Source organism: Trichomycterus rosablanca, chromosome 12 (assembly GCF_030014385.1).
Source record: "Trichomycterus rosablanca isolate fTriRos1 chromosome 12, fTriRos1.hap1, whole genome shotgun sequence".
In the NCBI taxonomy this organism is placed as follows: Eukaryota; Metazoa; Chordata; class Actinopteri; order Siluriformes; family Trichomycteridae; genus Trichomycterus; species Trichomycterus rosablanca.
Genome location: NC_085999.1, coordinates 38502199 through 38516687, shown reverse-complemented (window position 1 = coordinate 38516687; position 14489 = coordinate 38502199). Strand labels below are relative to the sequence as shown.

At 40.6% G+C, this 14489-nt stretch overlaps 1 protein-coding gene across 1 annotated transcript; it reads right to left on the bottom strand.

The window, feature by feature from the left end:
- Positions 1–1488: 1488 nt before the first annotated feature.
- LOC134324075 (cystathionine beta-synthase-like) lies at positions 1489–11960 on the bottom strand. The gene is made up of 14 exons (XM_063005727.1): positions 11710–11960; positions 9878–9984; positions 8651–8785; positions 8342–8421; positions 7708–7912; positions 6171–6262; positions 5928–6053; positions 5234–5318; positions 5030–5135; positions 4813–4890; positions 4237–4371; positions 3067–3175; positions 2386–2470; positions 1489–1625 (listed from the first exon to the last, which is right to left on the bottom strand). The coding sequence occupies exons 1-14, from the start codon at positions 11958–11960 to the stop codon at positions 1489–1491; spliced, it is 1731 nt and encodes a 576-aa protein (XP_062861797.1).
- Positions 11961–14489: the final 2529 nt, after the last annotated feature.

Sequence of the window (14489 nt, the reverse complement as noted above, 5' to 3'; positions counted from 1 at the left end):
AACAAAATATATTCAGGTCCACAATATTTAGATTTGCACCACTGCACCCCCATTTACTGAAGTATCCACTTACTAGATTTGAGTAATGTAAGGTGTCAGTGTTCCCATCAGTTGTTGATATGACAGGCATGTTTTGGATTGGCAGACTTGGTAAAGTCCCCCTACCACCAAATCTACAGACAGCATTGCATGAGAAACCATCATGCTACTGTGAAAAATAAAGCCGCAAGGGTTTATGAGTTCTTCTGAAAACCATTGTTACTTAACATAGTCTACCGCTGCATTAAGAAATGCAACCTGAAACTCTATTACAAAGAGAAAGCCGTACATCAATTCCATACAGAAACACCCAAGCTCATCTCAGATGGAATAAAAGACTGTAGTCAGGTTTTACTGGCAAAACTTCAACAATTTTCCTCAATCTGTGGATCATTCTATAATTTGGGGTACATTTCACATCACCAAAAAGTACAAAAACAATGTTCTTTCTCAACAGAACAATCAGTGGTTCAAGTTAATATATTCCTTTAGTGAAACATATCCACTAGTTGCAAAGCTTAAACATAATTATTTTTTATTTTATTTAAAAGGGACAGTAGATGTAGACTACTAGGTAACTTAGTTGACAGGTAACATAGTTGACAATTTCCCTATTTTGACCCATAACTTCAGTGGTAGACCTTGCCTGGCTGACCACATGTCATTTCTTGAACAGAGTAATGTCTAATTTGAACTTACATTTGAATTAAAATTATAAAAAAAATTGTAACCATAACAATGAATGTAACATAGTTGACAGTCAATTAATATACTCATTGACAATGTTCTATTATAGATAAAATATTTTTAAAAATAAGAGAACATTCACCACAGTTTGTCCAATATACCCTCCACAGAGAAAAATAATATCATGTCATGCTGGTCACATAATTTTAGAACAAACTATTTTTGAGTTGCTGAGTGGAGTTCTGTTAGTAACATAGTTGACAGAACTTTTGCGAACAATAATAAATAAATATATTTAAATTATTTAAAAGAGAAACTCAATTTAAAAAATATTATTTTTCTTTAGTGTTTAAACTATTGAAATAAATAAAAAAAGATGTTGTTGCCCTTAATAATTGTATTCATTATTTTGAAACCAAGGCACCCTCAACTTAAAAAACAGACACAGCAAAAACTGTTCATTTAGGAACATCATGACAAATTTCAAGCTAAATGAAGCATAGGATGCACATAATGTTTTTGTGATGTTACAACATGTTTGCCATTAATAGGTAAAATATGACATTTTTAAAGAAAATAGTTTAAAAATAAATATAATTATTATCATTGGACATGGAATGTACCCCAAATTATAGAATGACTCCTGTATCAGTATAAGTTCTAAATTTGTTTCTATTTGCAAAGTACAATTAAATTAGCCAGTAAAATTATTGGCAACCTAAATTCTCGATTATAAGCATTTTAATAATCTGTGTGCGTTGTTTACGGCTCATCGGTCAGCGAGCACTCGGACAGTGAACATTCTCTCCTCTCACGAGAGGTCACGTAGTTCAGCAGGTCGACGGCTGTGACCACGGCAAACACCTTCTGCTTTAGAGCGGTAGAGCCATCGCTCATATCTTCAAGCAAAAAGAGAAAGAATAAGGTTAAAGAAAGTAGAGGGGTGGACAGAACAACAAGCAGCAGTTCCAGATGAATACATGTGCCAGGGTCTCTGGCACTCTGCAGCTGAACTCAATGCTACACAAACCGGCTCTGAGTCTTTGCATTGTGCTTGACACAGCCAATAAGGTAGATGTTGTTTTGGTCATCTCGATTTACAGTATTGAATACTAACTAAAAGTACAGAAGCTTTAAATTGATCCGCCCTACCGTATCTCTTTTGTTTAGTTAGGTCTGTAGGAGAAGCATCAATATTTGATTGTGTCATGGCACATTGGAGGATCAAGTAGCTGGCTTTTTATACCCAATTACTAGATCACTTATGCTGTAAAGCTTTCATCCTTGCCATTCTGCTAGATAAAATGGTAATATAGATTTCAGTACCACATCCAAAAAACACTATGCATTTTGAAACACATTTTTTATTACAACTGAGTGTTTAGAAAATTGAAAGCAGCCACCCATAGTTATTTATGACACTCCTAGAAACATATGATGAAATACAGTATAATGACAAATTTCCTTTTATTCCTCTGAGAAAAAAATCATGCTTAAAAATCACCATCTTAAATGTGTCTTTCTTCTCTAAATAACTCTAAACATACCGACTAAACTGTATGATGGGTCGCTTTAATGTAAACAGCATTTAAAAACAACAAATCTATTTTATTAAGTGCTAACAAACAACAATAAAACATTAAACGTTTAATTACTTACACTGGATTTGTTCGTGCACCACCAAGGCAAAATGGTCAGTCTCCAGGATCCGGGAGAGCGTCCCTAAATTATCTGTAAGACAAACCTACACACACACACACACACACACACACACACACACACACACACAGTCTCTTTTCAGTTGTGGTCATGAGGCTGTTTGGTTTGAGACTGACCACAGATATTTTAAAGACCTCCACCAAGCTGTCCTGCACCCACTTCACATTATGTAAAAGTAAGGGTGGGCAGCATCCGTATGCATCTTATCACCTGCACTTTGACGAGTGCAGTGCAGCTCAGCGTTGTGTACGGAGAGACACACCCTGAGAGCACTATTTTCTCATCTCTGTGCAGGCGCCATCAATCAGCCAGCAGAGGTCGTAATTGCACCAGTCATGAGAGCGAGACCCCATCCGGCTTAGTCCCGCCCATATCTGAACAACAGACCAATCGTTGTTCAAGTGGCCGCTCAGCCTCAGCTGGCGGGCAGAGCCGAGATTCGATACGATGTATTCGAGATCCCAGCTCTGGTTCCAGCGTGTGTTTTTACCGCTGCGCCACCTGAGCGGTTGTAACAAGATAATTAACCTTATTTCTTTTACCTGTTCATGATTTTAATTATATTTTGGTAAAAATGTGAGTTAAACAACCTGAGTGTGTGTGAGTGTGTGTGTTGCTTACCTGTTTGAACTGCTTGAAGAGAACCTTAATGACCGAGTCAGCTGAACTGACTTTATTAGCGAGCACAGAAGACAGCATGTTCCCCAGCGTAACCATTCCTACTATCATCCTACACAAACAAGAAAGAGAAACACACAATATAATATATAATATAAACCTTTATTACCAAAATAATTGACATGATCAGTTTCACATATGTGTTTACTTGCTTTGCAGTAGTGCCAAATACTAATAAATTCCTAAACCTCATGCAATCCTTCTACTTCAAGCCGGGCTTGGGACCAGCCGTGAGAGCGCACTGACGGACGATCGCATCCCCCAGCGGCCAGGCTGTTTGGCCATCCCCTGCCCTCAGACATAGCCAGTCTTGTTTGTGTAGAAGCTCTCATTTGATCATATATATACACCGATCAGCCATAACATTAAAACCACCTCCTTGTTTCTACACTCACTGTCCATTTTATCAGCTCCACTTACCATATAGAAACACTTTGTAGTTCTACAATTACTGACTGTAGTCCATTTGTTTCTCTGCATGCTTTGTTACCCCCTTTCATGCTGTTCTTCAATGGTCAGGACCACCACAGAGCAGGTATTATTTAGGTGGTGGATGATTCTCAGCACTGCAGTGACACCTCACTGTCACTGCTGGTCTGAGAATCGTCCACCAACCAAAAACATCCAGCCAACAGCGCCCCGTGGGCAGCGTCCTGTGACCACTGATGAAGGTCTAGAAGATGACCGACTCAAACAGCAGCAATAGATGAGCGATCGTCTCTGACTTTACTTCTACAAGGTGGACCGACTAGGTAGGAGTGTCTAATAGAGTGGACAGTAAGTGGACACGGTATTTAAAAACTGCTGCTGTGTCTGATCCACTCATACCAGCACAACACACACTAACACACCAGCACCATGTCAGTGTCACTGCAGTGCTGAGAATCATCCACCACCTAAATAATACCTGCTTCTATTGTTTTGTTCTTTCCACATTATGGCTGGAGTGGTGCAGCTAATAGTTTGGGTCTTTGGGACCTGGGTTCCTGTGATCACTGTATGTGAGGGTACTTTTTATCCCAGTAGATGGATTGCCTCCTTCAAATATATGGAATCCATGCCACAAGTATTAGTACAGTGTTCCTGATAAAGTTATGTTAAACAATAACATACCCAGCTTCGTCGACTACAGGAGCCTGGTCGAAAGCCTTCTCCTTCAGGATCTTGATGGTGTTTTTAATGGTGACGGAGGGCAGGACGGTCAGCGGGGCGGAAAGCCGTAAATCCTGAAGAGTCAGATTCCACCACCTGAAGAGACAAGAATGAGATTAAGAGCGAAACATCTATTTTAAACTCAGGAAACCGAAACAGAAACGAGAGTTCAGTTCATTCTTGTATCCATGTGGATCTAGGTTTAGAGTCGCCTCTCTGGTAATCAGTCTAGTAACCTAGCAGAGACGTATCTCTTGATGCATGCTCAATAATCCAGGTACATAAATCCACAAGATTGAATCAGTTCATCTGGACACAAGTTTGTTGTAGAGATACGTTTATACGTGTCGTCACTCATCCAAGTGACTTCTTCAGTCTGAGCTGGTGGTGAATATCCCAACCTAATATGCAGGCATATAAGATCTATATGTGTAGTTTGGACTAGATCACTAGAAGTGAAACACTAGATACTAAAAATTGTACGCAAACAATGTGTGGCGTGTAAATGAGTTAATGTGTTACGTGTGGGTATCTTACCATGGTTTGTTGATTATCAGGTCCTCCTCTCGCAGAAAACCTTTCTGACACATCCACTTGTCGCTGAGGAACTTGGTCCTACAAAAGGATTTAAGACACTCATGGTTACTTTAAAGCAATAACCAAACCCATTTATTTAAAGTCGTACAGCTCATATCCTCAGATCTCCGATTGTGTCACACAGTTCAAGCAGAAAAAAGGAACCGGTGATGCTTACATGTAGTTTCTGAGCGAGTCCGCCAGGATGACCACACAGCGCTGACCTTCTTTAAGCTCCTTAGCTACATTCACTGCTGCAGCCATGGCAGAACCTGAACTACCACCTACACACACACACACACAGACAATGTGGATGCCTAAATATTTTTGTCTAAATAAAGGTATTACCCCGACAATTACCTTCATTCATTGGTGCACGTACCACAGAGTAAGCCTTCCTGTCGGATGATCATTCGTGACATTTTGAAGGACTCCTCATCAGTTGACTTGTACCAGGTATCCACCACCTGAGTATCAAACAATTGAATTTAGTACGTTGAGAATTTACGTCTTTTATAACTGTGTAACTGGATTGTGGTCGCGTAACAGATGGCACAGAGGTGGCACCAGGGCTGCAGCTATCGATTATTTTTGTAATCGAGTATTCTAGCGATTATTCCAGCGATTAATCGAGTAATCGATCAAATCTCGGCTGTGTCTGAAATCGCACTTTCACACTGAACAGTACGCAGGAGCGCCGAGCGTGTCTAAATACATAGTATTCATTGAACTGTACGCGAAAAGTACCCGGTTTAAGTACTGTTAGATACTGTTAAGTATGAGATTTGGGATGCAGCACTCGGCATCTTCAAGTCAACTGACCACAGCGTGAACGTGTCGTGCAAAATTGAAAGTCGTCCGTGAGAAACAGCGTGAGCTGTATATAGTTGTAAGGATTAAACGATGCCTCTATGAGAAAAATTTGCATCAACGACTTTTAATAATCGAATTACTCGAGTTTCTCGAAGAATCGTTTGTTCTGTTGATCTGAACTGTGATTCCTGTTCTCTGAAGGGTTCTTACACCACGTACCCCACATTTTCACAAATCATTCAACATAGTTGTTTTGCACTCACAGATCTGTCCAATACTGTAGGAACGAAGTCATATCCGATTCCCTCCACCTCATACTGGGGCTTGGCTGGCTTATTCGTCTTCTCTGAGTTATCCAGGACCGAACCCTCAGGATCCACCCCAACAATCTGAAACACGTACACACACACACACACACAGGATAAACAGCTCAGGAAATAATTCGAATGTATAAATAGGGAAATCTGTTGTTTAGATAGTTGTTTAGATAGTATTTAGAGGCTAACCTTGATGTTTGGGCATTTCTCCTTCAGCTTGCGAGCAACTCCGGTAATGGTGCCACCGGTGCCAACTCCAGCCACCAGCATGTCTATTTTACCTGTAGACAAACACATTGTGCGTGTTAATGCATTAAATGCTACAGAAGACCCTGTTAAATCGGCAGGAGAAATTAACATCCAAGATAAACTCTAATAATAATAGAGCTACACGTGTTATATCAAGCATATTCACCTTTTTCTCCACACAGGTGATTGATTGATTGATTATAGACTATAGCTTTACAATCACAATAATGCAAAAACGAGATATCAAATCTAAGGGGATACGCCTAAAAGATGCAGTTTAAATACATTATTGAGAAGTGTGCAAGTGTGCTGCAAATAAAACAGTAGCATGTGTAAATGTGCATATCAAATAGTATCATCTGCATTATAATATACACCAATCAGCCACCTGCTTGTTTCTACACTCACTGTCCATTTTATCAGCTCCACTTACCATATAGAAGCACTTTGTAGATCTACAATTACTAACTGTAGTCCATCTGTTTCTCTGCCTGCTTTGTTAGCCCCCTTTCACCCTGTTCTTCAATGGTCAGGACCCCCACAGGACCCCCACAGAGCAGGTATTATTTAGGTGGTGGATCATTCTCAGCACTGCAGTGACACTGACATGGTGGTGGTGTGTTAGTGTGTGTTGTGCTGGTATGAGCGGATCAGACACAGCAGCGCTGCTGGAGTTTTTAAACACCGTGTCCACTCACTGTCCACTCTATTAGACGCTCCTACCTAGTCGGTCCACCTTGTAGATGTAAAGTCAGAGACGATCGCTCATCTATCGCTGCTGTTTGAGTCAGTCATCTTCTAGACCTTCATCAGTGGTCACAGGACGCTGCCCACGGGGCGCTGTTGGCTGGATGTTTTTGGTTGGTGGACTATTCTCAGTCCAGCAGTGAAATTGAGGTGTTTAAAAACTCCAGCAGTGCTGCTGTGTCTGATCCACTCATACCAGCACAACACACACTAACACACCACCACCATGTCAGTGTCACTGCAGTGCTGAGAATGATCCACCACCTAAATAATACCTGCTCTGTGGTGGTCCTGTGGGGGTCCTGACCATTGAAGAACAGGGTGAAAGGGGGCTAACAAAGAATGTAGAGAAACAGATGGACTACAGTCAATAACTGTAGAACTACAAAGTGCTTCTATATGGTAAGTGGAGCTGATAAAATGGACAGTGAGTATATACAGTTTTATACACTATAGTTATAAACATCTTATTTATTGGTAAAATTAATGGTTAATATCAGCTAGTGCATCATATACCAGGACACCAGCTACTAGCTTAAGTAACTTAATCCACTGCTGCAGACCCCTACCCTGACCAGCAGACTTCCATGCGCCTGGTCAGTCAATAGCACAGCTTAGATGGTGGGTTGGTGACCCCCATGCCAATCGAGCATCCTCAGTCATGCTTTAGTACCAATGATACCAATAATAATAATAATAATTAACAGGTGCAGAAAAAACCCTGATTTACCCTCGCACTGCTCCAGGATCTCCTCGGCGGTGCTGTCGTAGTGAGCCAGTGGGTTGCTGGGATTGCGATACTGATCCAGAATGTGGGAGTCGGGAATCTCGTTCTTCAGACGCCAGGCTACACCCACGTGAGACTCGGGGGAGTCAAAGCGGGCAGAGGTCGGGGTCCGGACGATCTCGGCACCTAGAGCACGCAGAACGTCCACCTGAGATACAGAATACACAAAAGAAAAACGTTAATGTGTAAAGAAACGTTTGATATGGTTATTAAGCTGTTCCACACTTGGGGTTTTTGTTAGTTTTATGTGTAATATCTTTATCATTAAAAATGCTCATTTAAAATCATTCCTTTGCCCAAAGGTAGAGTCCGTTTTGACTTAGGTAGAACTTTGCGAGCTGGTTTGTAAATCAAAATGTAATCAAATATATATTAGTGTCCTCAAGTCATGCCCCAGAACATGCCAAGTCAAATAAAATGTATTTGTATAGCGCTTTTTACAATACACCTTGTCTCAAAGCAATTTCACAGAATCCATAATGCAGCTGACCCAAATGCAGCTGGAACATCTGAATAAAGGAATTTCTGTTAAGAAATTGTCCTCCAATTTATATTTTTTCTTGCCCTAAACGCTCACCTTTTCCATGCTCATATGTTCAGGCAGGACGATGATGCATCTGTAGCCTTTTACTACTGCAGCCAAGGCGAGGCCGATACCTACAAGTGCACAAACACACGGAAACAGAATAATAAAAAAAAACCATTAAAGTGGGTCACAGTGGGTCGATTTACTGGGCGAAAGGCAGAAAACACCCCGGACAGGTCACCAGTCCATCACAGTGAAAACACACACACACACACACACACACACCTGGCGGGAGTTTATCTGCAATTATATAATTTTTACTTCACGTTGCTGTGTTCTAAGACAGACAGACAGACGGACCTGTGTTTCCGGAGGTGGGTTCGATGATGGTGTCTCCAGGTTTGAGGATCCCAGCACGTTCTGCGTCCTCCACCATACGCACGCTGATACGGTCCTTCACGCTGCCTCCAGCGTTAAAGAACTCACACTTCGCCACTGCACATAAACACACCACACCAGTAATAAGATATTTCAAGCTCTCAGGTACATGGACAACGATTGGCTGTTGTTCATAGTCAAGTCAAGTCAAATTTATTTATATAGCGCTTTTTATAATGAACATTGTCTCAAAGCAACTTTACAGAATCCAGGACCAACAGACCAAAAACCCCTGTTGAGCAAGCCGAGGGCGACAGTGGCAAGGAAAAACTCCCTTAAAATACAGGAAGAAATCTTAGCAGGGACCCATCCTTCATACAGGGTGGGAGCCGGATGGGAACCTCATATCTGATGCATTTATCAGTTACGACCTCTGCTGGCTGGTTGATGGCGCCTGCACAGAGACGAGGGATTATGTGTTGATCAGTGGAGCTGATAAAATGGACAGTGAGTGTAGAAACAAGGAGGTGGTTTTAATGTTACGGCTGATCGGTGTATGTATAATTCACACTTTGCATATCAGTTCAAATTTCAAATAAAATAAATTGATAAATAATTAAATAAAAATAAATAGATAAAAAGGGGCTTTACGCCAGAACCTGCTGCCTGTTTGACCCTCATTTCTCTGGTCTGTGGGTGAATGGGTTTAGTTGAATGAATCAGTCAGAAGTTTAAGTCCTTTTACAGTTCAACTCCCAACCAAGAAGAAACTTCACATTGATTATGACCATTAAACAGGTAAATGTTGCTTAAAATAATTTGTTGCAGTATGAAAAACCCCAATAGATTCTGATTTCCCCCAAAACCAGAGTTCAGCTCAGTGCCAACACCAACCCGGCCAAACACGCTTCAGATTTCAGAGGTTGTTAGTAAAGTTAGAAAGGTCGTGGTGAAGCTCTGATTATTCTACAGTGTGTTTTCTCTTCCCACTCAATCAGATCGTTGTTTTGCAAAAGCAACAACACAGTCAGTCCTTGTTTAGGAAAATATCTGATACGGTCAGGAAGGTCTAGGAGTCAGGAAGAGGTCAGTCCTTTATCACAATACAACAGAAAATGAATCTCGATTTCGCACTAGCCAGCAAAGCGGAACTCGTTACTGAACTTTCTAATAAACTGTAGCAGCTGTTAAAATAATAACTTCACTTACAGATCTCACACTTCAGTCCAAACATTTTTGGAATCTTGTTGATCCGCACCATCGGTGTGTCGCCAATTTTTTTAAGGATGTCGGGCAAAATTTTAGGTTCAGTCGTCCTGCAGGAACACAGAGCACATCTTAGTGTTGTATACAAATCAAAATCAGTACAGTCAGGAGGCTTACAGCAAGACAAGAAAAGACATTTTAATACTTGGTCTTTTATAAAAACATTGCGTAAGTATAGTATTTAATCAATTTTGAAAACATACCTGCATTTAACTCCCAGACAATCGTGCCAAGCAGCAACTTTTATATAAACCAGATAACAAAATCTATCCTAAAGCAGCCTGATTTACTGAATTTTATTACAGCGGAGTTTTAAAAATGTTGAGTTTCAAGGTATTTTTTCCCATAAGGATGTTTGTGAAACCTGTTAATGCGTCCATGGTCCCGTGGAGCTGCAGATATTTTAGTCTCATGTAAAATAATGAGGTTGTTTTTGACACTTATACACTGAAAATAACACAAATATAATATAAACACACTGAAATACAATAAAAGCTGCACTTTAGTTTTACTTCTTTATTGTTTCCTGACGCTTCTTAATTAGTGGAGGAACTTATGAGCAGTAATAATGAAGAGAAGTTTAGTGCTCCTGTCTCCTTCTTTTACTACATTAAACCACGTTAAGCTTTATTTTCAACCAGAAGCGTTTTAGACTCTGGGAGAAGCTGATTCTGATTCTCAGCATTTCTCAGAAGCTGGAGCTGTAACACAAGTTTAAAAGTGAAACAGGGAGGAAAATCCAGATAAACACAGATACATGTGGAGCTGTAACCCTGGATCTGACGCTTATTCCACACTGATGCAGATTCAGATCAGATTCACACACTGATGACGTTTTACTGCACCACTCAAGTGAAGCGCTGAACAAAGCGGCTGTTCACTGTTAATTTGAAATTAAATCAATATTTTTTAAAGGTGAACACATTGAATTTAAGGGAAATGTTGAGTTTAGGGGATGTTGAGTTACAAGGTACCGCTGTATATAAAACTGCCTTTCGTTGGACACTAAGAAAGACATCATTTACAAAAATGCTTAATGTAAAAAAAACAGTTTATAAAATAAACAGAAATAAACAGTTACACTATTTTACTCTGTGTGAACAGAGGATTTAGAAACTATTCAGACAGCTTGACTTTTTGAACACTTTATTATGTTGTACATTTCCTTTTGATGGAAAATATTTGCCATTTTTACCCATCAATTCTGAAACCCTATATATACACCGATCAGGCATAACATTATGACCACCTTCCTACGCACCAAACTGTGTCGCACTGTGTATTCCAACACCTTTCTATCAGAACCAGCATGAACTTCTTCAGCAGTTTGAGCTACAGTAGCTCGTCTGTTGGATCGGACCACACGGACCAGCCTTCGCTCCCCATGTGCATCAGTGAGCCTTGGCCGCCCATGACCCTGTCGCTGGTTTACCACTGTTCCTTCCTTGGACCACTTTTAATAGATTCTGACCACTGCAGACCGGGACACACCCCACAAGAGCTGCAGGTTTGGAGATGCTCTGACCCAGTCATCTAACCATCACAATTTGGCCCTTAAATCCTCACGCTCGTCCATTTTTCCTGCTTCTAACATCAACTTTGAGGATAAAATGTCACTCGCTGCCTGATATACCCCCTCCCCCCACCACCACTAACAGGTGCCGTGATGAAGAGATAATCAGTGTTATTCACTTCACCTGTCAGTGGTCATAATGTTATGCCTGGTCGGTGTAAATATATAATGCTTTGAAATTGAATGCTGAGCTGCTTCTCACCGTTCAGCATGAAAGTGCTGCGAGTCTAGTTTCGACATCCCCAGCTTCCACGTGCATCTGCTTGGCAGGTCTGGACGAATCCACTTCCTCTCTGTAGCATCTTCTTTATTCTCGTTCAGTTTCGTCTCCCCTTTCAGCTCAGCGTCACCGTTTAGGCCTGGTGAGCGACTGGATTCCCAAGCCATTTTAGCTGCATGAGAGCAGACTGGTCCCAGTGTGGCCGAGTCGGAACCAGACGGGACTGAAGGCATGGCTTACCTGACTGAAAGAACGGAAACCACAAACATAAAATACAACACCAAGGTCCGATTTGATAGTTGATTTCTACAGACAGTTGCTTGGACTTTATTGTTGTGTTTTTCATCTCCAATTGTGTCCAATCAATTCAAATCTCAACAGGTGGAGTCCAGTGATGTTCCAAAATCACCAATCTTTACTGACGACCAAAAACCAAATCTGATGGGCAAGAAAGCAAAATTGGGCAGCAAGAAAACGGTTAATGGGTTAATGTACTAAAACAACGACTACATTCACATAATTGATCAGTATGAAACTCACTTTATTAGGCTGCATGCAGAGCAAAGAAGAGCTTTTGTGTTACAAATACCAGAGTATTTGTACACGATTTTGATGCAAAACACTGACACTGTCAGACCCTTTTTATCTGACTTCAGCCAGCTTGGATGTTCCAAAATCACCAATTTTTACTGACGATTAAAAACCAAGTCTGATGGACAAGAAAGCAAAATTGGGCAGCAAAAAAAAAAAGCTTAAAGTGGGTTGATGTATAAAACGACCCAGAAACACGAAATTTTTCTCACTTATTACTGGTCATAAGTTCTCTTTACTGTTAAAATGACCAACCTGTGGTCCAGAAGAAAAATAATAATCATTTTTTACGTTATGATTTTTCTTCCTATGTACTATTATAAGGGAAAAAAGCTTAATGTAAAACTTATTACTTTCCGTTTGGACCACAGGCTGGTCATTTCAGCAGTAGAGTAAACTTTTAACTAATAATAAGTCAAATAAATCTGGTGTTCCTGGGTCATTGTTTTAGTAGCTTAATTGTGACAAAACCTTGTGGATCAGAGCAGCAAAGTGGATGCAACACTGTCTGAAATTTGGTGAGCAATATTTAAATAATATGCTTTATCAACAAATAACAAATCAACAATTCATTAAAATAAAAAAAAGTATTAATGCAAATCAAACAAATGAAATAATTTACACATAATATAATGAAGTATTTGATTAAAATATCTAAAAACTCAACAGTACCCGACTTAAGCGCGCAAAGTGGTGGTTGTGTTTCAATCCGCATGCAACGACCTACACAGTGTGCACAAATTAGTAGCCTTACTGTTAATCGAAATCAAATTTAGCACACTATTTAGTATACAGGACTGTATTTGGAACACAACAGATCTCTGTACGCAGCCTGATAAGCTTATAACGTGCATCCAGTTCACTCGAGGTGCATCCCCAGTCCTAATTCTGAATAGTAAAATGCATTAAAAGAGGAAAATGTGACTCTCAGTATTAGAAATACACAAAAGAAGCTTACACCCACCTCACACCTACCTAAATGATGGCTGAGTACAGCTGAGGAGACAGAGTAAAGTGGGATGTGGTTATTTGATGACCTGATAAGTACAGAGACACCAGAATACCCCAGCCCCAGCAGCTCAGGTGTATTTAAAGACCTGGAGAGTTGACCAAACCCCTAAAGGCTGGGCATGTTTCACAGTGATGATTTGGTTAAGGCGGAGATGCCTGATGCTACCACAAAGACTGACATATTTGTAAATGACTGAAAGTGTTTTTAAAAGTAAATTTTGTATACTTACCTTGGATAATACATATTGCAATTTAAACAAACTTTATACTGCAGTGTACCACGATATCCTTCATACTGCACCAGTATATTTACTTTTACATTTACTGCATTTAGCAGAAAGTAACTGTGACTGAATTCAGTTTGAGCAATTGAGGGTTGAGGGCTTTGCCCCGGGGCCGAGCAGTGGCAGCTTGGCAGTGGTGGGGCTTGAACCTGGCCATTATAATTACTAGTTCATTACCTTAAATAAAATAGGCAAAACGATGTATTCCCTTAACAAATATTAACAGAGTTTTTTGCAGTTGGGTATACTCACTCACTCACTCATTCACCTTCTTAACAGCTTATCCAATCAGGGTCGTGGGGGGTGCTGGAGCCTTTCCCAGCTTTTTATTGGGCACAAGGCACACAGTAACACCCTGGACGGGGCGCCAGTCTATCGCAGGGCAGATACACACACACACCCATTCACCTATAGGGCGATTCAGTGTCTCCAATGAACCTGACTGCATGTTTTTGGACTGTGGGAGGAAACCAGAGCTCCCGGAGGAAACCCACGCAGACACGCAGCCTGGGGATTGAACACAGGACCTTCTTGCTGTGAGGCGACTGCTTTCCACCGAGCCACCGTGCCGCCCCAGTTGGGTACATGCATTCGTTAATTTTAAAACTGCACACATTTGACTCTATGCTGGTCTAACTGGACTAAACTGTGGACTACACAAGACTGATCCAGGGTTTCCTTCATTTATTCACTATATTATACAAATCTTTATACAAAACGTTTCTATGCCAATGCCTATTTTAGAATTGAAGATCTACAAACCCATTGTGACATTGTGTACAACGCAGAAGATTTCTTCCCAGAGGTTCCATTGATCAACTCTGGAATTTGATGCCTGCAACACATTCCAAAAAAATTGGGACAGAGATGTGTTCA

What these genes read in the sequence shown, in the direction of transcription:
- LOC134324075 (XM_063005727.1), bottom strand. Translation starts at nt 11,960, where the DNA reads ATGCCTTCAGTCCCGTCTGGTTCCGACTCGGCCACACTGGGACCAGTC. An exon ending in GACTCGCTCAGAAACTACAT is followed by an intron (nt 4,891 to 5,029) that starts GTAAGCATCACC and finishes ATCCTTTTGTAG; the next exon opens with GACCAAGTTCCTCAGCGACA. An exon ending in TCTTCAAGCAGTTCAAACAG is followed by an intron (nt 2,471 to 3,066) that starts GTAAGCAACACA and finishes GTGTGTGTGTAG; the next exon opens with GTTTGTCTTACAGATAATTT.